This window comes from Convolutriloba macropyga, chromosome 12 (genome assembly GCF_964194025.1).
Source record: "Convolutriloba macropyga chromosome 12, txConMacr16.3, whole genome shotgun sequence".
NCBI classification, from domain to species: domain Eukaryota; kingdom Metazoa; phylum Xenacoelomorpha; order Acoela; family Convolutidae; genus Convolutriloba; species Convolutriloba macropyga.
Window position 1 is genome coordinate 28,257,303 of NC_134479.1, and position 25,956 is coordinate 28,283,258.

The 25,956-nt window shown below is 33.4% G+C and overlaps 2 protein-coding genes across 2 annotated transcripts in view; both read right to left on the bottom strand.

The window, feature by feature from the left end:
* LOC142351224 (mediator of RNA polymerase II transcription subunit 22-like) overlaps positions 1-25,956 on the bottom strand; it is a 595,906-nt gene that overhangs the window by 236,068 nt on the left and 333,882 nt on the right. The gene's annotated exons all lie outside the window — the stretch shown is intronic.
* The window catches only part of LOC142350662 (uncharacterized), a 32,101-nt gene continuing 16,881 nt past the window's right edge, over positions 10,737-25,956 (bottom strand). Inside the window, exon 3 of the mRNA XM_075402581.1 lies at positions 10,737-12,205. Coding sequence (XP_075258696.1) covers positions 10,764-12,205 — 1,442 coding nt within the window. The 3' untranslated portion in view covers positions 10,737-10,763. The remainder of the gene's footprint in view (positions 12,206-25,956) is intronic.

Sequence of the window (25,956 nt, forward strand, 5' to 3'; positions counted from 1 at the left end):
TTTCTGCTAACTTTACTCGTTGATTATCAAAAATGCAGAATTTATTTTGAGTTTTCAATTAACAAATTATCTATATCTACAACAGTCGAAAAATCAACTGTTCCTAAGGGACAATAAGTATTAGCAGGGCTAGTTTTAGGCCATTCTTGGACTGTTACAATCCAAAAAAATCGGGTTGTAATCAGTCATTCTTTTTTTTTAAAAAAAAAAAAATTTTAAGTAATGAAGAACAGAACATATCAAATCAAAGCTCAGGAGTGATAGGTCCACCCAATTTGCTTGCTAATCAGCTCCAAGCTAATGCTTTTAGTTTTTTAATTGAAATTATGGTCGTTTCTTTTTTAAAAATAATTGACTTTTCAATAAATAATGGCTTAATTAACTTTTCCTATATTTTTTTCTTAATTTGTTCAACTTCCAGCTTAGTGTCAGCAGAGAAAAACTGATTCTTCTTTCTACTGTTACTCTTTCTACTTTAACATTTATTCTCGGTTGCAGTTTTAAGCCTGAAGTTATTGTTTTCTGGCTTTGATACTACAAGATTTCAGATTTTTCACGTTTTCTAATTTTGTCACACTATCACATTATTGACAGTTCTCATGTCACCTTATTAGCATTCAAAATAAAACACAATTGAACATATTAATTTCCTGAAAGATATACATCATCGTTTTAACGGCCTCGACGCGTCTTTCTTGAAGAAATCAATTGAATTTTTTAATTTTGTCTCTAACTGTCATTTATACTTTGTCATTTCGGTCGTATGAAATTTCCTGTATAGCGATAGCTTTCATTGGCTTTTCATGGAAGAATAGAAGAACCGATATTTTGATATTAGTAGATAGCTGATGGCTTTCATGACTTGGAAAACAATCGTTTTCCAAAATTTAAAAAAAAAAAAACATTTTTACTTCGCAATTTTGTTCTTTGTTTCTTTTTGTTACCTAATCTCGTTAGATAATTACAGGTCAAATATAACATTATGGGTGTCAAGGGAATAAAAGGCATTGGTGTCCCAAAATCTTTTTTTAAAGAATTTGTTATGATCTTACTGGCTTCGACACCGGTTTTTCACAAAAAAAAGTAAATTAATTTTGTTTTTGTCATATTTGACGTTCTTTTGTAGATGCAAGAAATATTCTGGATAATTTCAGGTCTCGAGGGCCTCCTTTTCATGAAGAACCGACCCTATCTAAATAGCTCTTTTTGTAATTAATGCCTTTCATGACATTGAATGTAATTTTGTTTCGAAAAAAAAATTAAAAGTATTACATACTTTAGCACTTCGCTTTTTTGTCTACTTGTTACCTACTCTTACTAATGAATGGCCACGTACTACAATATAACTGTTTGAAGAAGGCGCAATCAAATATATTTTGAGTGCCAAAATTTGGCTTGACGGTTTTGACAGCGTTTTCTGGCAAGTTTCAATTGAAAGAACAAACAAAGAACAACTTTGTTTGTTCTTTGTTGTTCTTTTTAGCCGCTTTAAAAAACGAATAAGGACAGGTCCTCATGCCCTTCTATAGAAGCAGTGGTAATCGTAAATTGGTGGTAACATTAATTGATTGCTAATGGTATTTATTACTTTGAAGTTAACTGTTTCAAAAAAAAAGTTAATTTTTTTTTACTTTACTGTTTTTGTTCTTTTTGGTATAATTGTTACCAAAACTTTTTATGGACTGGTCGCATATGTTTTCTGGGGATTTATAAGTTATTTTTGTTTAGTTTTAGGTTTATCTGGCGTTATGTTGACTTTGTTATTAAATATAGATTTTAAGAGGGACATAAACTTTTTGATGTAATTAATGTTTGTTGTTGTTGTTGTTGTTGTTGTTTGATTTTGCTGTTCGTCTTGACTCGCTTTCTTAATGTTGACATATTACAGCAAAATAATGCATCAATTTTTACTCCACTTGCTTTGGAGTTATTTGCTTTGGAGGCTATCTTATCGTTCATACAGAATTTTTTGAAAAAGACTTGGGCTTTTTTGGGAATCGCAAAAAATAATTTTTGGGTTTTTCTATCTGTTCCTCATTTGGTAGACAATTATGCCAAAATTGTGGATGAGGGGGGTCCGGAACTTTATGTGCCATCGCACATTACCGAGCCGCCTTGTTTTATGCAAATTCGCTTAAATTTATTAAAATTGTTAACAATTGTGTTGTTAATTTTCTTTTTAGAGTAAAAAAGTATCGTTGACTGATTTCATTAAATTTTTCTTTGTAAGGATACCCAGAAAAATTAAATGAAAATAGTGAACAATACTTTCTAACTCTAAAAATAAAATCAACTCAACATTGTTAACAATTTTAATAAATTTTAGCAAAATTGACGAAAATTTAGGCAAAAATTCGGTAAAATGAGAATAAAAATAACGCAAATTGTTCTAATATTCACAAAAATCTAAACCTCGATATAACTTGCTCTAGAAAACGAAAGTTTGAAAATTCTTTTTAATTCCATATTCTACGATTGACCGTTTTTAATGATACCACTCACAACTCTCTACGATTATTATATCGATCGGTCAAAATTGTCTGAACAAAAAAAACCCATTTGTGTATATAGTTCCTCCCCCCTCAACAGGGGTCGGAAGAAAATTGTCTTTAAGTCTCTGTAAATAAATTGGCACGAAAAAAAATGTTTGCTCATTTTAGAAAAAAGCTGTTTATGTTTGGTCAGGGCGTTCATTTCTTTTTGTTTTTATATAGATGCAGATAGCGTCTTGTGTTTTCTGTTTCATATAAAAATGGATTCTTGGAGGTTCAAAACTAGGGTCATAGCCTTTTAGAGAATAGAAGATGATATTTCTCCTTCTGTCTTACTTCATAATACTTGTTGTTCCCCCCCTCTTGAGGGGGGAGGAACTATATACTCAAATGGGTTTTTTTGTTCAGTCAATTTTGGCCGATCGATATATTCATCGTAGAGAGTTGAGACTGGTATCATTAGAAAGCTTACCCTGCATAGAATATGGAAATAAAAAGATTTTATGATTTTCGATTTTTACAGAAAGTTATCGCGGTTTAAACTTTTAAGAAAACAGAAAGAATTCCGTTGATTTTGTTCACATTTTCCGGAATTTTTCGACAATTTTCGACTAAAATTTAGTCAATTTTGCTAAAAATTGCCAAAATTTTTTAAAAACGTGTTGTTGATTTCATTTTTAAAGTCTCGGCTATTTTCATTTTGAATTTTTGTCAAAAATTCTGCTTAACTTTTTCTCAAAATTCAGATATCTTCATCAAAAACAGCACGAAATAAAGTTCCTTTAGTCCACTTTGATTAAGTTTGTAGAAAGTAGACACCCAAAGACCACTAACACAATCTTTGTAGACTCGGAAGAGGGCTATTTCTGCTTCAACTTCCGTTTCGAGTGCTCCGTAATTAAAACTATGCCGTTTGCCGTTTTTTGCCAACTTTACTCGTTGATTATCATAAACTCAGACATTCATTTTTGATCTTTTAACAAACACAATATCTATATCTAAAACATTCAAAACATTGAGTGGTCCTAATGGCGATTAGCAGGGCTAGATTTGGACTAATCTTGAACACCTGAAACCAAAATAGTTCGGATTGTAATCAGTCGGTCTTTCTTATTTAAAAAAATTTAATCCTTTGATATTAAATAAATAACAGATTAATTCAAATGAAAGCTCACCATTCACAAGTCCAATTTACTTCCTGATTAGCTTCAATTTAGTGTGTCTAGTTTATTACTTGAAAGATTGTGGTTGTTTTAATTTTTTTTAAAAATTGATTTTTATATAAATAATGGCTTATTGAACTTTGTCTCTACTTTTTTCTTAATTTGGTGAACTTGTAGCTTAGGGTCAGCCATGAACAAAGGCTCCTTTTTTCTACTGAATTTAATTCAATTCCAATCTTTATTTTGATTTCATGCTTGATGTTATGGTTTTCAGGCTTTGATAAAACTAGATTTTACATTTTCTTTTTATTAGGTATTTCACCATTTTTCACATTTTTTAGTTTTGTAATTTTATCATGCTATTGACAGTTCATATTTCACATTATTGGTGTTCAAAGTATAACACAATTGATAATATTATAATCCTTAAAGATATAGATTTTGGTTTTAACGGCTTCGACACGACTTTCTCGAAGAAATTAATTGAATTTAACTTTATAATTTTGTCTTTACCTGCCAAATTTACTTTGTACAAAACTTTTTTTACAATGACCCGATTTCATTGGTTTTTTATGGAAGAAAAAATAAGCCGACATTCTGATATTAGTAGATAGCCGATGGCTTTCATGACTTCGAAAACAATTGTTTTCCAAAAAAAACACGTTTTAACTTCGCAATTTTGTTCATTTTATTGTCCTTTTGTTAACTAGACGCGTTAATTACAGGCCAAACATGACTTTAATGTTGTCAAAGGAAGATATCAAAAAAAATTTTCTCGCAAAGTTTTATTTTTTAAGAATTTGTTATGAATTTACTGGCTTCGACTCGCGTTCTTCACAAAAAAGTAAATTAATTTTTGATTTTAGTCATATTTGACGTTCTTTTTGTAGACTTGAGACATATGCTGGAGATTTGCACGTCTCAAGGGCTTCCTTGGGAAGAATAAACGAATCTTTTTTATTATTTCAATTCATAATTAATAGATTTCATCTCTTTGGAAATATTTTTTTTCGAGAAAAGTAAGTACTACTTAATTTTGCCTTTCTTTTTGTCTATTTGTTACTTAGTTTCATTAATGAGAGATCAGATAAGACATTTCCTGTGTTCAAAAAAAGTGCAACCAAACATTTTTTGAGGGCCAAAGTATGGCTTTACGGCTTTCAAAGCGTTTTCTGGCAAGTTTTAACTGATTTTTTTTGTTTGCTGTCTATTTATTGTTCTTTTTGTATCCGCATTAAAATCAAATACTGACAGTTTTAAATAGAACATTGTAAATTGTAAACCTATGTGATATTTTATTTGATTTCTAATTGTTTTCATTAATCTGAAATTAATTGTTTTCAAAAAAAAATTAGCGAATGGTTTTTGTTCTTTGTTATCTTATTGTTACCAAGTTTGATTAATGACTGGTCCCATGTCTTTGTTTAGTTTCAGTTTTGTCTGGGAATATTTTGACTTTATTTTTAAGTTTTGTTTTTAAAACGGACATAAAGTTTTGTTGTAATTAATGTTTGTTGATGTTGTTTGATCTTTGTTATTGCTGTTCGTCTTGACTCCCTTTCTTAATATTGGCATATCTCATCAATCGAATGCATCATTTTTAACTCCACTGAGTCATTTGCTTTGGAGGCTATCTTTTCGTTCATACGCCAATTTTTCTGAAAATTACTTGAATTTTTGCGTTTTTCTATTTGGTCCTCATTTGGTAGACAATTATGCCAAAATTGTGGATGAGCGGGGTCGGAACCTTATGTGCAATTGCACATTACCGAGCCTCCTTGTTTCATTTATGTATTTTCCATCCGTAAAGTTTCAATTTTAATTGCAAAAACCAAGAAACTGTTTGTTAAAACTTTTGCCTAAGTTGAAAGAAGCCGAATACCTTCAATAATTCATACTGCAAGGATTAGAATTACGAATTTTCAGGGCGACCCATTTTGGAGCCGATCTATTTTGATGGTCGCTACGACCATTTGTTAACAGTTATGGCATTGAAATTAAAATAATCTAAGAGTTCACTCTCCAGAAATGAACAGAAGTTTTCGAGCCAAGTAAAGTTATTGTATTATTGTTACAATTTGCAAAAAAACTATATACAGCCTTTTGGTTTTTAAAATCATTATGACTTTAATTAAATGACATGGTCTCCGAATTTTGACAACTTTCTCTGAAATAGTTGAAAAAATTATATTGAAGATTAAATCATTAGATAAAAAGACAGCTAGCAAATTATTCGTGCGTAACGCTGGAAATCATTACCGAAACATCTACTTTTATAAAGTTAAATTCGCAAGAGATACAAAAACACATTAAGAAGCTTTCTGGTGCAGAAATATTCCGTCTTATCATAAAGCAAACAGTCCGCCCGTAACTAAAAACACAATTGAGTTTTCAAAGAAACAAACTTCAAACTTAGAAGCGGGAATATCGCAACTTGCTAAATTCAGTGAATCAAAATGCGTCTATTAGTCGTCTACTTGACAATCAACTGATTGCTGTGAGTAAAGTTCAGCTGATAACCAAAATTTTTTTGACCATTGAATTTTACTAATCGCGATGTGAACAATCTCAGCTGGCAATTAACAGCTTCAAAAATTTAAAGGACGAAGTCATTTGTAGAGTTTTTGTTTCTTAATTGGTTTAAACAATTATAGCACGGCTTTAAACGGTTGTTTAGCCGTGCCTTGACATCAGTTTCTTTCGACCTCATGAGTGAATTAGAGGTTCTATATATATTAGCGTTTTTGGTGATTTCGCTTTCATCATGTTGTGATTGACATGTTAGTATGGAAATGAAATGTTCTCCATTTAAACAAACAACTGAAGAGAGTTGCCTCCAAATAATTGTTGACTTGAGAAAGGTGGAGTAAAGAGAACATAATTCGAAAAGCAATGCGGATGATCAATGATGTAGCCGTTTAAAATCTTCGAACGAGCAAAAGAGAATATTTTTGATGCGACTAACAAAACGGACCCTAATTTATTAGCTTAGCAGATGAAACATTTGAATAATAAAGGTATTATCAAATTGTAAAAAACGTAACTGAAGAGTTTGAAAACCACGAAACTCATATTCTCTTGAGTTAATGAAGAACATTCTTTCATTGATCAATCTATTTGCTCGTGAGTTTTCCAATGATGCCGAGATACATGTTCCCGCGCAAAATGTTGATTGGCAGTAACTGACCTAACAGACAAGTGACTAGATTTGGATTGGCCATAGTTAACCTGCGAATTTTCATGAGTGGCATAATTTTCTAACAGTTTTGTCTGCTTAGTAATTCCTTCAGTTCTAAAAGCTTCTTTTTTGGCTACTCGAGCAATTCCTTCAATTTTTGTCTACTCGAGTCAAATCTCAAGTGAATAAATGGATGGTTTATTCGATTCCAGGACATAAAAAGTAAACATGATTTTCCATTCGGCGTCCTTAAGTTATTTAATGAACTTTTGAATCTGCGTTCTGGCTACCTTACCTCGAAGAGTTCAATTTTAAAACAACAGGTATCCAAACAACTTTTCTAGTCGCAAAGATAATCAGGCTTAATACCATAAAACTACAAACTAGTGCAAATAAAGTATTCACTAGCACCTTATTTGCGTGGTTAAAATTGCATAAAGCAAACATCAGATCTTTGTCTTTCAATAAAAGATCTATTAAACTCTTCAGCAGACATGATCAACAACAGCAATTCAGTACGCGCACTGATTTTTTGGCTTCTATGAAATTACTATGATCCATTGCTAGAAATTTTGGCTTCTATGAAATTACTATGATCCATCGCTAGAATTTTTTTTTCATGATCCAAACCTGGAATTTTTGATACTATAACCGTTATAGCATCAAAAATTCCAGGTTTGGATCATGAAAAAAATACCGTCTGATATTCATGGCAAGTTCATAGAAAACAAAATTTCTAGCAATGGATCATAGTAGTTTCATGCATATTTCATAGTAATTTCATGCATATTTCTTAGTAATTTCATGCATATTTCATAGTAATTTCATAGACATTTCTCTGATGCATCAACGGATTGTTTAAATTATTCTTATCTATTGTAGAATACGAATGAAAACCCAATCCGTGCGTTTCATTTTTATATTTACAAGCACTCAATGTAAAATTAGCACCCAATAGAAATATAAACTACGGAGAAAATGTTCCTAATGCACTATTATTAAACTTTCACAAAAAATATACGGTACAATTAAATACTCATGTGGACTAATTTGTTAGGTTTCGCCAAAAATCTGAAATAATACTAATAATGAAAGAGATCCTACAATGTCTTGCAAGATAGCTGTCATTTGCACGAATCTTACACCGACGCTCAGTGTAGGACGCTTAGTAATGTGTGTTAGCACATAAAGTTCCGACCCACTCATCCGCATTTTTTTCTCAGCTGTCTAACAAATGAAGAGATTAGAATAGTCTGTTGATTTTGAAGAGATATAAACAAATAGTCAGTTGATTTTGAAAAAAATTGTTGCTAACTCAGACTAATAAATGAATTAAATGACGCCGTGCAGCACTAGAGATGGAGACATCAAGATAGCTGCATTAAAAATACTACGAGACAATACATACGACAAAATAAACAAAAAGAAGAAAAGGAACTACGGCAAAAACTCAATATCTATTTTAAGAGCACGTAGTAACACAGTCAAAATACCACCAGCTAGAGTTTGAACTACACTATTTCAAGTGTTTAGCTAAAAAGCAAATGGGACCTGTAAATAATGGGAAAGATAACCTCTCGACGAAAGAAAAAAATTGCGAAGTTCAAAAATCCATCAATATTCTCTACAAAATAACCTCAAGTTTCATCAAAACTATTAGTTTTCAACTAAAAATTTTAAAAAGAATCACAAATTTTAAAAGCGAATAATTTGTCTGAGATCAAACTAGGCACTATGACAGTAGTACAAAATATATGCAGACACAGACACAGAGAATTTTGCGAGCAATTTACGAAATCACAAAGTATTGAGGCCATTAAAATATTCAGCTATTTTCTGAACTTTTTATGATAGTGACTCATTTATTGTTCAGGTTATTCCATTTAAAAACAACTAAAAAATTTTTTTGTTCACCTGAGCGACTGTATCAATTGGAAGTAATCTTGCGGAAAATTTTTAAAGAACAGCAAAGAAGCACCAAAATTGATCACTCAAAAAATATTTAAAAACGATAGAAATTTATATATATATATATATATGAATATTTACACACACACATATAGATAAATATATATATATATATATATATATATATATATATATATTTTATATATATTTATATATATATATATATATATATATATATATATATATATATTAAGTTTTAACGATATAAAACATCAGTTGTGACCCAAAAACAATAAAGACCATGGAGTGTAAAGCACAGAAAAAATGATGGGACATCTCATCGATAGGACAACTTAGCTAGGTAGCTAAAGAAGAACAAAAAAAAGGAAAAGTTCAAAAAAATTCAAAAATTTTTTGAACAAATGAAATCAAAATTGTCTGGACTTTAGCTATCAACAAACCGCCTTGCGTATATTCATTCAACACTCAAACTTGAGACTTGTCAATAAACTGAAAACTTTTTTAAAATAAAATTAAATGCAAAAAACGGAAACTAATAAAAAAGAGATAAGTGTTGAAGTCGTTAAAAAATGGGCAATCGCCGAAAAAATTAGCTAAGATGTTTTGGTTTAAGATCAATGAAATTTTCCAGTATATTGTTTAAAAAATCCAGAATTGAAAAAGAAAAATCCATAAAATATTCAACAAATTTAAAAAGATATACAAAAATCACTAAATTTTAAAGACAATTCGTTCTATCTGTGCCATAAAAATTATTATCTTTCAAGGTTAACGGGAAAGCACTACAACACATCAACTGAAATCAAGACATTCATTATTCAGATTATGTCATAGAACTACAAAAAGAGCAATAAATAGAGGCAAAATCAAAGTTTCAATGTAAAAGCCATTGAAGCAATCAGCTATTCGCTGATAACTTTTTAATATCCAATATAGAGAGACTTCAGCGCGAATTGGGACTTTATATATTGTGATAATGTGACAGTACTTCAGAAACGAACCACAACTTGGTACAAAAAAATTTAAAAAAAAAAACTTCAAAATTTCATGAAATCTCGTCTCTTCACATTTAAAAAAAAACAAGAATTAGGAAACAAAACCGCTAAAAGGAAAAAATTCTGATTCAAAAGAAAACATTTGGGCCATGTGGTTAGTGGGATTGACCAAAGAGTTTGCAGAATTGAGTTTAAAATCGGTTAATGCTCAAATTTCTCTCAAAAACATTTTTCTCAAAAGTATTAAATGTCATCATGTTCGCATTCAAGGCATTAGGTATGTTCGCCTAATGCTCATATTGAATCTATAATTTCAATTGCACATTCAGTTAAAAAAGATAAATCATAGGAGTACAAAAATTAACAAATGCAGGCAAAACCCAAACGTTCAATATAATTACGAAAACACTGTTTCGATGTTATAAAAACCAGGCGCAATGAATCTCTAAATTCAAAATTCATGCTAATTGCGCCTCATTTGGTGTTAAGTGGGGTTTGTCAAAAGTGGAAACTTGACATGGGTTTTGAGTTTTGTGATTGACATGAAAAAAAAACAAACAAATAATTATGAAAAGATTTTTTAAACAAATCGATGCAAAAGAGGTCAAATCCTTTCGTTTTTGACAAAATCTACGATGACATCAAAACTAGCCTATTGCCTGCTAATCGTCTATTAACAACACTTAATTTTGCTTTATTTTAACGTATTTTTAAGCAACAAAATGATACAAAAAAAGCTTAAATTGGTCAAAAAATAGCCCTAAAACTGAGTAAAATATCAAATATTCTCAAAAAGTTTGAACCTTGACAACTCGAAAAACAGGTTATTCAAAAACAGTTAATTTCAATTTCTACGCTAGACGACCTTTCTGGTGATACCACACAAGATTCTCTACGATGAGTAAATCGTCCGGCAAAAATTTACTGAAAAAATAAACACTTTTGAGTACTTAGTTCCTCCCTCCCGCACTAAGTTGGTCGGAACAATAAGCAATTTATGAGCAAGTTAAATCTGAAATTTGTCAAGAACTTTTGAAAGTGACACAATTTGCTGTAATTCTTTCGGGGTTCTAAGTAAACAGAGTTGTTTATAATTCTCATGTACGCCTTTCACTGCTACTAAATAATTCGAACTTACAAAGCAAGTGAAAAACAGATGGGGAATATGGCTTATTGGTCTTAGTTCTTCGTTGGAGATTCCAAAATATTTCATGGAGTCGAAGGCGTAGAAAAAAGTCCCTTCGAACGGGTTTGTTCCACAAAACAGTTGAATTCGTTCTTTATCATCTCTGAGCAAAGATAGAAACACGATTGCTGGATTTGCCCGCAGCGTTTGAGCAGAGTTATCTTCAGTTTGCTGATGTTGAGGCAGAATGAAAATTTCCCCGGTATATGAGGGTACAAACAATTTTGTTCGATCGTAGGAAAATGCCCCTAATAATTCTACAGAATCACGTGAGCAAATTGGCACAGAAAACTCATAATCGAACTTTTCATTTACGTAAAAGTAAAATTTGTAACGATTTAAGACGTCATTTAACGGTACTGCTACTAATAGTTGGTTGATATGCGAAACTATGCAAGATTTATCAGCCATTTTGTCGATTTCTTCAGTGTTTACATCTCTTGTTTTGATTGATTTCAAAATATCCCACACTTCAATTGTGTCAAATTTTGACTCAGTATTTCTTAATAACAGGTACAGAGATTGGGGGTCGTCTGGGCAGATTGCGATGTCTCTGAGGTAGTGCTTAGTTTCAAACGACGCTTTGAAATTCAACATGCAATCCGAACAATCAAAATATTTTATAATGTCTTTTCCGTTTTCATTTGTTACCCAAACAAAGACACTACTTTCGTTGAAACCAGCAACAATTTTGCAAATATTTCCGAAACATTCAAGCTCCACCACAGATATTAACCCGTCGTTATCAGATAGAGATATGTCGTTAGTTACTTGGGGAACAGTTTCTAGAAATTCGAAATTAACCGGAACAGAGACATTGTTTTGAGCTTTTTCAACAACATCGATTTGCTCCAAAACTTCTGACTGAATTTTTTGAATTTGGCACTTTTGTGCCCTTAGACTGATTAGAATCCTTGCATTTTTTCCATCACTTTCGTCCAGTTCCAAGCTATCCCCAGTTGACAAGATATCCTCTTCAATTGATTCCAGTTCATTCGATACACTGATAAAATCTGAAATTTGGGACTCAAGAGCCATGCACTCTACTTTCAACGGATCTATTGAGTTTTTTAGCTCCTTCGATGCTTGTTGACACTTCCATTGGAAGGGAATTACATTATGCTTGCTATTTTCTGACGTACTTTTGTGTTTTCCTATCCAACATGTCCGACATATCGAGCTGCTGCAATCGATACAAAACAGCCACTGCTTTTTGCCATGATCAAGACAATTGTTCGCCGCATGTTGCTCAAAGTGAATCTCTAAACAGACACTTTCTGGCTCTTTTCGAGTAAAAAAAAACGCATTAAAGATGTCAAAAAAAGAGAAGAACCTGTACTAACACATGATAGTTATCTTGCAGGACCTTTTTGGACGCAATCATTATTGTTATTGTGTATTTCAAAAAAGGCCTTGTAAATTACGTCAAAAAAGGCCTGGTAAATTGGTTCTCATTATTTATTCAAACTTTATAATCACAGAACGTGTTTTACTAAGCTTGCCAGTTCAAGTCATCTGTCATTTGAGAATTTTCTCTCCTTCGTTCCCGATGCATTTCATGACAAAAAGCAGATATAGCAGAAGTATATACACTCGGCAATATCGCTGCTTGCCGCACACATGTATTAACATCGGGAAAATAAGCAAGAGCGATAAAGTCAGACACCTTCAAATTTTGGCAAGTAGAACAGAGTTCGCATTTTACAGTGTGCGCAATCTAGCGACAAGTCTAATTTCCTTTGATCCCATTGTTCAATTCCCTACGTTTAATGTCGGCGGCGTCCACTCTTTATACAACCATTTTCAGTAAAAAGCGTTTGGTTTTGAATGAGGGATTCTTATGAAATTATTACCCGGATCTGTTAGTCAGTTAAAATCAGAGCTGGAACATTAATTTTTACAGCCTGGATTTTAGCCAGGCCAGCTTTCTGAACATGTCCCACTTTGCAATTTACAGCATGTTCTGCAGAGAAAATTATAGTGATTCATCCTACGCATTATTTTGTTATTATTAGCGTTCTCTGTGAAGCTTCACTAACCGAATGTCCTCAAGCTGAGCATTGCTAATTATCCGTATTCACTCTATCTGAGCAGGCTAATTACCCGCCATTTCTCTATCTGAGCAGGCTAATTACCCGCCATTTCTCTTATCTCTATCTGAGCAGGCTAATTACCCGCCATTTCTCGATCAATTGTTGTCTCTCATCTTAAATTGTCCAAACAATTAAGATCCCTTATCTGAATTCCTAAATCAGGCATTTCATGCCCGATGTAAACTATTGAAAAACTCAAAACACATGCATTACTTTGAATTAAAATGAAATAAATATAAATAAAACATTTAATAACGGAAAAGAACAATTAATCAATGAAATAATAAATAAATGTCTGTTTATAGTGTTCTGTTCTGTTTATAGGTGTTCTGTTCAGTTTATAGGTTCACTCTGATCTGTTCTGTTCACTCTGATCTATCTCGGCTAAACGCCCTGTCGGCCAATACGGCGGCCACCGTTCTGTTCACTCTGCCAACATTGGGAAACGTTCTGTTCACTCTGCTCTGTTCACTCTGCCAACATTGGGAATAATTGCTGTTTGACCTCGTGATATCGACCTCCGCTACACGTGCACACGCTGACGAACACGACAGCAGCGTTCCAGGTGTGTCCATCTGACATTCCAGGCCAGACGAGGTCGGCCCACGTCCACCTTCATCAGCAGTAGCACCTCCGACCTCCAACCAACAACACACCAGACCCCCCCCCCAAAGAACACAACGTGTCAGGAAATTTCTTGAACGTCAGATTGCACACAATGGCCGGAAGAATAAAGAACTACTGAAATCTCATTGATCTGAAGCATAAAAAGGAGAGAAGCAGCGAAATCTAAAACCTGTAAAAGGGGACAAGTTAATATTAAACCACATGAGAACAAAAGAATAATTTGAATCATGAAATGATTTGAATATTCAATTCAGAGCAGGATGAGGACGACGCCTCATAATATTAAGCCGGAAACGCAGAATTCACAGATTATTCGCAGAATTCACGTATTAAGCCGGAAATATTAAGCCTCATAATATTAAGCTGGAAACGCAGAATTCACAGATTATTCGCAGAATTCACGTATTAAGCCGGAAATATTAAGCCTCATAATATTAAGCTGGAAACGCAGAATTCACAGATTGTTAGCAGAATTCATGTAGCACCGACAGTATAAGTGCACCCATATGCCGATAGCCCTCTCCAAATTTATCGAAATGGAACTTACAATTGTCGTCAAAGTCTTCTCGTCTTATAAGCCTACTACTTTTTAATTGGGGGCCCAACTTGTTACGCAAAAACATATTATTGTAAGCAACTAGATGGACGGGCAGATCTTTCCGTCTCATATGGCCGGCAAACTTTACTTCAGTTGGCCACACACTCCGACTAAACTCTTTAAACTTCTGGCAAATTAGATTAACATTCAAGTTTTTGACATCGTTATCCCCAACAATAACAAAAGCATGTGTGTAGCCTCTCGTTTGTGCTACAAGACTCATCAGATCATGACAGCGGCGCCCTCCTTTGCCGTCATAGACCGGACTGCAAAAAAAAGTTAATAGTTACATTGATGAAATTAAAGTAGTTACGCTGATGAAATTAAAATAGCATATGTTTTACCAATATGCTGCTAATAGGGGATCCCGTTCAAGATGTGGTTGGGCATCTCTGAGGTTTGAATCGCCAATTATCAGACATCGGATCTGGGGAAAAACAAAAAATGGGGCAAAATATTTTGAAAATTCAGAGGACTTTTCATTATGATAAGTTTTTAGATTGAAAAAGCAAATATAATTGGCAGATAGAAAAGACAAACATAGCTATCTATCTATCTATCTATATATCTATCTATCTATCCAGCTATCTATCTATCTATCTATCTATCTATCTATCTATCTATCTATCTATCTATCTATCTATCTATCTATCTATCTATCTATCTATCTATCTATCTATCTATCTATCTATCTATCTATCTATCTATCTATCTATCTATCTATCTATCTATCTATCTATCTATCTATCTATCTATCTATCTATCTATCTATCTATCTAATCTATCTATCTATCTACCTATCTATCTATCTATCTATCTATCTATCTATCTATCTATCTATCTATCTATCTATCTATCTATCTAATCGATCTAATCTATCTATCTATCTATCTATCTATCTATCTATCTATCTATCTATCTATCTATCTATCTATCTATCTATCTATCTAATCTATCTAATCTATCTATCTATCTATCTATCTATCTATCTATCTATCTATCTATCTATCTATCTATCTATCTATCTATCTATCTATCTATCTATCTATCTATCTATCTATCTACCTACCTATCTATCTACGCAGAACAAGCTCAGTAGCTTGATGCGACTTTTAAAAAAATAAGGAAAGAATTGACTGATTTGCAAAGCAAGCTCAGTAGCTTGATGCAAGTCTTACTTCTAAATTGGGCGACAAAACTTTGAATTAAAATAAGCTCTTTAGTTTGATGCAAATACAGTTTCGAAGGAAGGCAAGAGTGACAAGTTTGCAAAACAAGCTCAGTAGCTTGATGCATTAAAATAAAAAAAATGGCACTAATTCTACGCAGAACAAGCTCAGTAGCTTGATGCGACTTTTAAAAAAGTAAGGAAAGAAATGACTGATTTGCAAAGCAAGCTCAGTAGCTTGATGCAAGTCTTACTTCTAAATTGGGCGACAAAACTTTGAATTAAAATAAGCTCTTTAGTTTGATGCAACTTTAGTTTCGAAGGAAGGAAAGAGTGACAAGTTTGCAAAACAAGCTCAGTAGCTTGATGCATTAAAATAAATAAAAAATGGCACTAATTCTACGCAGAACAAGCTCAGTAGCTTGATGCGACTTTTAAAAAAGTAAGGAAAGAAATGACTGATTTGCAAAGCAAGCTCAGTAGCTTGATGCAAGTCTTACTTCTAAATTGGGCGACAAAACTTTGAATTAAAATAAGCTCTTTAGTTTGATGCAAATACAGTTTCGAAGGAAGGCAAGAGTGACAAGTTTGCAAAACAAGCTCAGTAGCTTGATGCATTAAAATAAAAAAAATGGCACTAATTCTACGCAGAACAAGCTCAGTAGCTTGATGCGACTTTTAAAAAAGTAAGGAAAGAAATGACTGATTTGCAAAGCAAGCTCAGTAGCTTGATGCAAGTCTTACTTCTAAATTGGGCGACAAAACTTTGAATTAAAATAAGCTCTTTAGTTTGATGCAAATTTAGTTTCGAAGGAAGGCAAGAGTGACAAGTATGCAAAACAAGCTCAGTAGCTTGATGCATTAAAATAAATAAAAAATGGCACTAATTCTACGCAGAACAAGCTCAGTAGCTTGATGCGACTTTTAAAAAAATAAGGAAAGAAATGACTGATTTGCAAAGCAAGCTCAGTAGCTTGATGCAAGTCTTACTTCTAAATTGGGCGACAAAACTTTGAATTGAAATAAGCTCTTTAGTTTGATGCAAATTTAGTTTCGAAGGAAGGCAAGAGTGACAAGTTTGCAAAACAAGCTCAGTAGCTTGATGCATTAAAATAAATAAAAAATGGCACTAATTCTACGCAGAACAAGCTCAGTAGCTTGATGCGACTTTTAAAAAAGTAAGGAAAGAAATGACTGATTTGCAAAGCAAGCTCAGTAGCTTGATGCAAGTCTTACTTCTAAATTGGGCGACAAAACTTTGAATTAAAATAAGCTCTTTAGTTTGATGCAACTTTAGTTTCGAAGGAAGGAAAGAGTGACAAGTTTGCAAAACAAGCTCAGTAGCTTGATGCATTAAAATAAATAAAAAATGGCACTAATTCTACGCAGAACAAGCTCAGTAGCTTGATGCGACTTTTAAAAAAGTAAGGAAAGAAATGACTGATTTGCAAAGCAAGCTCAGTAGCTTGATGCAAGTCTTACTTCTAAATTGGGCGACAAAACTTTGAATTAAAATAAGCTCTTTAGTTTGATGCAAATACAGTTTCGAAGGAAGGCAAGAGTGACAAGTTTGCAAAACAAGCTCAGTAGCTTGATGCATTAAAATAAAAAAAATGGCACTAATTCTACGCAGAACAAGCTCAGTAGCTTGATGCGACTTTTAAAAAAGTAAGGAAAGAAATGACTGATTTGCAAAGCAAGCTCAGTAGCTTGATGCAAGTCTTACTTCTAAATTGGGCGACAAAACTTTGAATTAAAATAAGCTCTTTAGTTTGATGCAAATTTAGTTTCGAAGGAAGGCAAGAGTGACAAGTATGCAAAACAAGCTCAGTAGCTTGATGCATTAAAATAAATAAAAAATGGCACTAATTCTACGCAGAACAAGCTCAGTAGCTTGATGCGACTTTTAAAAAAGTAAGGAAAGAAATGACTGATTTGCAAAGCAAGCTCAGTAGCTTGATGCAAGTCTTACTTCTAAATTGGGCGACAAAACTTTGAATTAAAATAAGCTCTTTAGTTTGATGCAAATTTAGTTTCGAAGGAAGGCAAGAGTGACAAGTTTGCAAAACAAGCTCAGCAGCTTGATGCATTAAAATAAATAAAAAAATGGCACTAATTCTACGCAGAACAAGCTCAGTAGCTTGATGCGACTTTTAAAAAAGTAAGGAAAGAAATGACTGATTTGCAAAGCAAGCTCAGTAGCTTGATGCAAGTCTTACTTCTAAATTGGGCAACAAAACTTTGAATTAAAATAAGCTCTTTAGTTTGATGCAAATTTAGTTTCGAAGGAAGGCAAGAGTGACAAGTTTGCAAAACAAGCTCAGTAGCTTGATGCATTAAAATAAATAAAAAATGGCACTAATTCTACGCAGAACAAGCTCAGTAGCTTGATGCGACTTTTAAAAAAATAAGGAAAGAAATGACTGATTTGCAAAGCAAGCTCAGTAGCTTGATGCAAGTCTTACTTCTAAATTGGGCGACAAAACTTTGAATTGAAATAAGCTCTTTAGTTTGATGCAAATTTAGTTTCGAAGGAAGGCAAGAGTGACAAGTTTGCAAAACAAGCTCAGCAGCTTGATGCATTAAAATAAATAAAAAAAATGTTACTAATTCTACGCAGAACAAGCTCAGTAGCTTGATGCGACTTTTAAAAAAGTAAGGAAAAAAATGACTGATTTGCAAAGCAAGCTCAGTAGCTTGATGCAAGTCTTACTTCTAAATTGGGCGAAAAAACTTTGAATTAAAATAAGCTCTTTAGTTTGATGCAAATTTAGTTTCGAAGGAGGGCAAGAGTGACAAGTTTGCAAAACAAGCTCAGTAGCTTGATGCATTAAAATAAATAAAAAATGGCACTAATTCTACGCAGAACAAGCTCAGTAGCTTGATGCGACTTTTAAAAAAGTAAGGAAAGAAATGACTGATTTGCAAAGCAAGCTCAGAAGCTTGATGCAAGTCTTACTTCTAAATTGGGCGACAAAACTTTGAATTAAAATAAGCTCTTTAGTTTGATGCAAATTTAGTTTCGAAGGAAGGCAAGAGTGACAAGTTTGCAAAACAAGCTCAGTAGCTTGATGCATTAAAATAAATAAAAAATGGCACTAATTCTACGCAGAACAAGCTCAGTAGCTTGATGCGACTTTTAAAAAAATAAGGAAAGAAATGACTGATTTGCAAAGCAAGCTCAGTAGCTTGATGCAAGTCTTACTTCTAAATTGGGCGACAAAACTTTGAATTAAAATAAGCTCTTTAGTTTGATGCAAATACAGTTTCGAAGGAAGGCAAGAGTGACAAGTTTGCAAAACAGGATCAGTAACTTGATGCATTAAAATAAAAAAAATAGCACTAATTCTACGCAGAACAAGCTCAGTAGCTTGATGCGGCTTTTAAAAAAGTAAGGAAAGAAATGACTGATTTGCAAAGCAAGCTCAGTAGCTTGATGCCAGTCTTACCTATAAATTGGGCGACAAAACTTTGAATTAAAATAAGCTCTTTAGTTTGATGCAAATTTAGTTTCGAAGGAAGGCAAGAGTGACAAGTTTGCAAAACAAGCTCAGTAGCTTGATGCATTAAAATAAATAAAAAATGGCACTAATTCTACGCAGAACAAGCTCAGTAGCTTGATGCGACTTTTAAAAAAGTAAGGAAAGAAATGACTGATTTGCAAAGCAAGCTCAGTAGCTTGATGCAAGTCTTACTTCTAAATTGGGCGACAAAACTTTGAATTAAAATAAGCTCTTTAGTTTGATGCAAATTTAGTTTCGAAGGAAGACAAGAGTGACAAGTTTGCAAAACAAGCTCAGTAGCTTGATGCATTAAAATAAATAAAAAATGGCACTAATTCTACGCAGAACAAGCTCAGTAGCTTGATGCGACTTTTAAAAAAGTAAGGAAAGAAATGACTGATTTGCAAAGCAAGCTCAGTAGCTTGATGCAAGTCTTACTTCTAAATTGGGCGACAAAACTTTGAATTAAAATAAGCTCTTTAGTTTGATGCAAATTTAGTTTCGAAGGAAGGCAAGAGTGACAAGTATGCAAAACAAGCTCAGTAGCTTGATGCATTAAAATAAATAAAAAATGGCACTAATTCTACGCAGAACAAGCTCAGTAGCTTGATGCGACAAGTAAGGAAAGAAATGACTGATTTGCAAAGCAAGCTCAGTAGCTTGATGCAAGTCTTACTTCTAAATTGGGCGACAAAACTTTGAATTAAAATAAGCTCTTTAGTTTGATGCAAATTTAGTTTCGAAGGAAGGCAAGAGTGACAAGTTTGCAAAACAAGCTCAGCAGCTTGATGCATTAAAATAAATAAAAAAATGGCACTAATTCTACGCAGAACAAGCTCAGTAGCTTGATGCGACTTTTAAAAAAGTAAGGAAAGAAATGACTGATTTGCAAAGCAAGCTCAGTAGCTTGATGCAAGTCTTACTTCTAAATTGGGCAACAAAACTTTGAATTAAAATAAGCTCTTTAGTTTGATGCAAATTTAGTTTCGAAGGAAGGCAAGAGTGACAAGTTTGCAAAACAAGCTCAGTAGCTTGATGCATTAAAATAAATAAAAAATGGCACTAATTCTACGCAGAACAAGCTCAGTAGCTTGATGCGACTTTTAAAAAAATAAGGAAAGAAATGACTGATTTGCAAAGCAAGCTCAGTAGCTTGATGCAAGTCTTACTTCTAAATTGGGCGACAAAACTTTGAATTAAAATAAGCTCTTTAGTTTGATGCAAATTTAGTTTCGAAGGAAGACAAGAGTGACAAGTTTGCAAAACAAGCTCAGTAGCTTGATGCATTAAAATAAATAAAAAATGGCACTAATTCTACGCAGAACAAGCTCAGTAGCTTGATGCGACTTTTAAAAAAATAAGGAAAGAAATGACTGATTTGCAAAGCAAGCTCAGTAGCTTGATGCAAGTCTTACTTCTAAATTGGGCGACAAAACTTTGAATTGAAATAAGCTCTTTAGTTTGATGCAAATTTAGTTTCGAAGGAAGGCAAGAGTGACAAGTTTGCAAAACAAGCTCAGTAGCTTGATGCATTAAAATAAATAAAAAATGGCACTAATTCTACGCAGAACAAGCTCAGTAGCTTGATGCGACTTTTAAAAAAGTAAGGAAAGAAATGACTGATTTGCAAAGCAAGCTCAGTAGCTTGATGCAAGTCTTACTTCTAAATTGGGCGACAAAACTTTGAATTAAAATAAGCTCTTTAGTTTGATGCAAATTTAGTTTCGAAGGAAGGCAAGAGTGACAAGTTTGCAAAACAAGCTCAGTAGCTTGATGCATTAAAATAAATAAAAAATGGCACTAATTCTACACAGAACAAGCTCAGTAGCTTGATGCGACTTTTAAAAAAGTAAGGAAAGAAATGACTGATTTGCAAAGCAAGCTCAGTAGCTTGATGCCAGTCTTACCTATAAATTGGGCGACAAAACTTTGAATTAAAATAAGCTCTTTAGTTTGATGCAAATTTAGTTTCGAAGGAAGGCAAGAGTGACAAGTTTGCAAAACAAGCTCAGTAGCTTGATGCATTAAAATAAATAAAAAATGGCACTAATTCTACGCAGAACAAGCTCAGTAGCTTGATGCGACTTTTAAAAAAGTAAGGAAAGAAATGACTGATTTGCAAAGCAAGCTCAGTAGCTTGATGCAAGTCTTACTTCTAAATTGGGCGTCAAAACTTTGAATTAAAATAAGCTCTTTAGTTTGATGCAAATTTAGTTTCGAAGGAAGACAAGAGTGACAAGTTTGCAAAACAAGCTCAGTAGCTTGATGCATTAAAATAAATAAAAAATGGCACTAATTCTACGCAGAACAAGCTCAGTAGCTTGATGCGACTTTTAAAAAAATAAGGAAAGAAATGACTGATTTGCAAAGCAAGCTCAGTAGCTTGATGCAAGTCTTACTTCTAAATTGGGCGACAAAACTTTGAATTGAAATAAGCTCTTTAGTTTGATGCAAATTTAGTTTCGAAGGAAGGCAAGAGTGACAAGTTTGCAAAACAAGCTCAGTAGCTTGATGCATTAAAATAAATAAAAAATGGCACTAATTCTACGCAGAACAAGCTCAGTAGCTTGATGCGACTTTTAAAAAAGTAAGGAAAGAAATGACTGATTTGCAAAGCAAGCTCAGTAGCTTGATGCAAGTCTTACTTCTAAATTGGGCGACAAAACTTTGAATTAAAATAAGCTCTTTAGTTTGATGCAAATTTAGTTTCGAAGGAAGGCAAGAGTGACAAGTTTGCAAAACAAGCTCAGTAGCTTGATGCATTAAAATAAATAAAAAATGGCACTAATTCTACGCAGAACAAGCTCAGTAGCTTGATGCGACTTTTAAAAAAATAAGGAAAGAAATGACTGATTTGCAAAGCAAGCTCAGTAGCTTGATGCAAGTCTTACTTCTAAATTGGGCGACAAAACTTTGAATTGAAATAAGCTCTTTAGTTTGATGCAAATATAGTTTCGAAGGAAGGCAAGAGTGACAAGTTTGCAAAACAAGCTCAGTAGCTTGATGCATTAAAATAAATAAAAAATGGCACTAATTCTACGCAGATCAAGCTCAGTAGCTTGATGCGACTTTTAAAAAAATAAGGAAAGAAATGACTGATTTGCAAAGCAAGCTCAGTAGCTTGATGCAAGTCTTACTTCTAAATTGGGCGACAAAACTTTGAATTGAAATAAGCTCTTTAGTTTGATGCAAATATAGTTTCGAAGGAAGGCAAGAGTGACAAGTTTGCAAAACAAGCTCAGTAGCTTGATGCATTAAGATAAATAAAAAATGGCACTAATTCTACGCAGAACAAGCTCAGTAGCTTGATGCGACTTTTAAAAAAATAAGGAAAGAAATGACTGATTTGCAAAGCAAGCTCAGTAGCTTGATGCAAGTCTTACTTCTAAATTGGGCGACAAAACTTTGAATTAAAATAAGCTCTTTAGTTTGATGCAAATATAGTTTCGAAGGAAGGCAAGAGTGACAAGTTTGCAAAACAAGCTCAGTAGCTTGATGCATTAAAATAAAAAAATGGCACTAATTCTACGCAGAACAAGCTCAGTAGCTTGATGCGACTTTTAAAAAAGTAAGGAAAGAAATGACTGATTTGCAAAGCAAGCTCAGTAGCTTGATGCAAGTCTTACTTCTAAATTGGGCGACAAAACTTTGAATTAAAATAAGCTCTTTAGTTTGATGCAAATTTAGTTTCGAAGGAAGGCAAGAGTGACAAGTTTGCAAAACAAGCTCAGCAGCTTGATGCATTAAAATAAATAAAAAAATGGCACTAATTCTACGCAGAACAAGCTCAGTAGCTTGATGCGGCTTTTAAAAAAGTAAGGAAAGAAATGACTGATTTGCAAAGCAAGCTCAGTAGCTTGATGCAAGTCTTACTTCTAAATTGGGCGACAAAACTTTGAATTAAAATAAGCTCTTTAGTTTGATGCAAATTTAGTTTCGAAGGAAGGCAAGAGTGACAAGTTTGCAAAACAAGCTCAGCAGCTTGATGCATTAAAATAAATAAAAAAATGGCACTAATTCTACGCAGAACAAGCTCAGTAGCTTGATGCGGCTTTTAAAAAAATAAGGAAAGAAATGACTGATTTGCAAAGCAAGCTCAGTAGCTTGATGCAAGTCTTACTTCTAAATTGGGCGACAAAACTTTGAATTAAAATAAGCTCTTTAGTTTGATGCAAATTTAGTTTCGAAGGAAGGCAAGAGTGACAAGTTTGCAAAACAAGCTCAGCAGCTTGATGCATTAAAATAAATTAAAAAAATGTTACTAATTCTACGCAGAACAAGCTCAGTAGCTTGATGCGACTTTTAAAAAAGTAAGGAAAGAAATGACTGATTTGCAAAGCAAGCTCAGTAGCTTGATGCAAGTCTTACTTCTAAATTGGGCGACAAAACTTTGAATTAAAATAAGCTCTTTAGTTTGATGCAAATTTAGTTTCGAAGGAAGGCAAGAGTGACAAGTTTGCAAAACAAGCTCAGTAGCTTGATGCATTAAAATAAATAAAAAATGGCACTAATTCTACGCAGAACAAGCTCAGTAGCTTGATGCGGCTTTTAAAAAAATAAGGAAAGAAATGACCGATTTGCAATGCAAGCTCAGTAGCTTGATGCAAGTCTTACTTCTAAATTGGGCGACGAAACTTTGAATTAAAACAAGCTCTTTAGTTTGTTGCAAATTAATTTCGAAGGAAGGCAAGAGTGACAAGTTTGCGAAACAAGCTCAGTAGCTTGATGCATTAAAATAAAAAAAAATGGCACTAATTCTACGCAGAACAAGCTCAGTAGCTTGATGCGACTTTTAAAAAAAATAAGGAAAGAAATGACTGATTTGCAAAGCAAGCTCAGTAGCTTGATGCAAGTCTTACTTCTAAATTGGGCGACAAAACTTTGAATTAAAATAAGCTCTTTAGTTTGATGCAAATTTAGTTTCGAAGGAAGGCAAGAGTGACAAGTTTGCAAAACAATCTCAGCAGCTTGATGCATTAAAATAAATAAAAAAATGGCACTAATTCTACGCAGAACAAGCTCAGTAGCTTGATGCGGCTTTTAAAAAAATAAGGATAGAAATGACTGATTTGCAAAGCAAGCTCAGTAGCTTGATGCAAGTCTTACTTCTAAATTGGGCGACAAAACTTTGAATTAAAACAAGCTCTTTAGTTTGTTGCAAATTATTTCGAAGGAAGGCAAGAGTGACAAGTTTGCAAAACAAGCTCAGTAGCTTGATGCATTAAAATAAATAAAAAATGGCACTAATTCTACGCAGAACAAGCTCAGTAGCTTGATGCGACTTTTAAAAAAAATAAGGAAAGAAATGACTGATTTGCAAAGCAAGCTCAGTAGCTTGATGCAAGTCTTACTTCTAAATTGGGCGACAAAACTTTGAATTAAAATAAGCTCTTTAGTTTGATGCAAATTTAGTTTCGAAGGAAGGCAAGAGTGACAAGTTTGCAAAACAAGCTCAGTAGCTTGATGCATTAAAATAAAAAAATGGCACTAATTCTACGCAGAACAAGCTCAGTAGCTTGATGCGACTTTTAAAAAAATAAGGAAAGAAATGACTGATTTGCAAAGCAAGCTCAGTAGCTTGATGCAAATCTTACTTCTAAATTGGGCGACAAAACTTTGAATTAAAATAAGCTCTTTAGTTTGATGCAAATTTAGTTTCGAAGGAAGGCAAGAGTGACAAGTTTGCAAAACAAGCTCAGCAGCTTGATGCATTAAAATAAATAAAAAAATGGCACTAATTCTACGCAGAACAAGCTCAGTAGCTTGATGCGGCTTTTTAAAAAATAAGGAAAGAAATGACTGATTTGCAAAGCAAGCTCAGTAGCTTGATGCAAGTCTTACTTCTAAATTGGGCGACAAAACTTTGAATTAAAACAAGCTCTTTAGTTTGATGCAAATTTAGTTTCGAAGGAAGGCAAGAGTGACAAGTTTGCAAAACAAGCTCAGTAGCTTGATGCATTAAAATAATTAAAAAATGGCACTAATTCTACGCAGAACAAGCTCAGTAGCTTGATGCGACTTTTAAAAAAATAAGGAAAGAAATGACTGATTTGCAAAGCAAGCTCAGTAGCTTGATGCAAGTCTTACTTCTAAATTGGGCGACAAAACTTTGAATTAAAATAAGCTCTTTAGTTTGATGCAAATATAGTTTCGAAGGAAGGCAAGAAAGACAAGTTTGCAAAACAAGCTCAGTAGCTTGATGCATTAAAATAAAAAAAAATGGCACTAATTCTACGCAGAACAAGCTCAGTAGCTTGATGCGACTTTTAAAAAAGTAAGGAAAGAAATGACTGATTTGCAAAGCAAGCTCAGTAGCTTGATGCAAGTCTTACTTCTAAATTGGGCGACAAAACTTTGAATTAAAATAAGCTCTTTAGTTTGATGCAAATTTAGTTTCGAAGGAAGGCAAGAGTGACAAGTTTGCAAAACAAGCTCAGCAGCTTGATGCATTAAAATAAATAAAAAAAATGGCACTAATTCTACGCAGAACAAGCTCAGTAGCTTGATGCATGAAAATATAAAACAAATTGGCACTAATTCGACACAGAATAGGCTCAGTAGCTTGATGGGATTCAAAGAAATGAAAAAAGGTGTTTTTAACGTTTTTTCTTCTCATGAATGCTCAAAATTTGAGCACAATCTTGCAATAATTTTTCTGCCCAATACGCACTGTTTGTCATCCATAAGGTCGGTAAATAGAAACACTTTCTTCATGAGACGTGCAGGAACAGACTTTAGAATATTTGTTTCCTCTACCTCAAAAAAGAAGCCTTTCACTCGTCCAATCTCACGCAAAGTTCGAAGAATTTTGATTTCAGCCTGTACCTCGTTGAAGAAAGGTGACCCAGGTTGCGTAAAGAAATACTGGATTTGACCAAAAACTTCATCGGTGTTCTCGATAAAAGACACAAAACAGTTTGCATGTTTTGATCTTGCGTACGCCGGGGAGTCGAAGTAGGTGTTTTGAAAATAATGACGGTTAAAAAAGTCAGCTTCAGCGTAAAGGGATTTTCCATGTTTGACA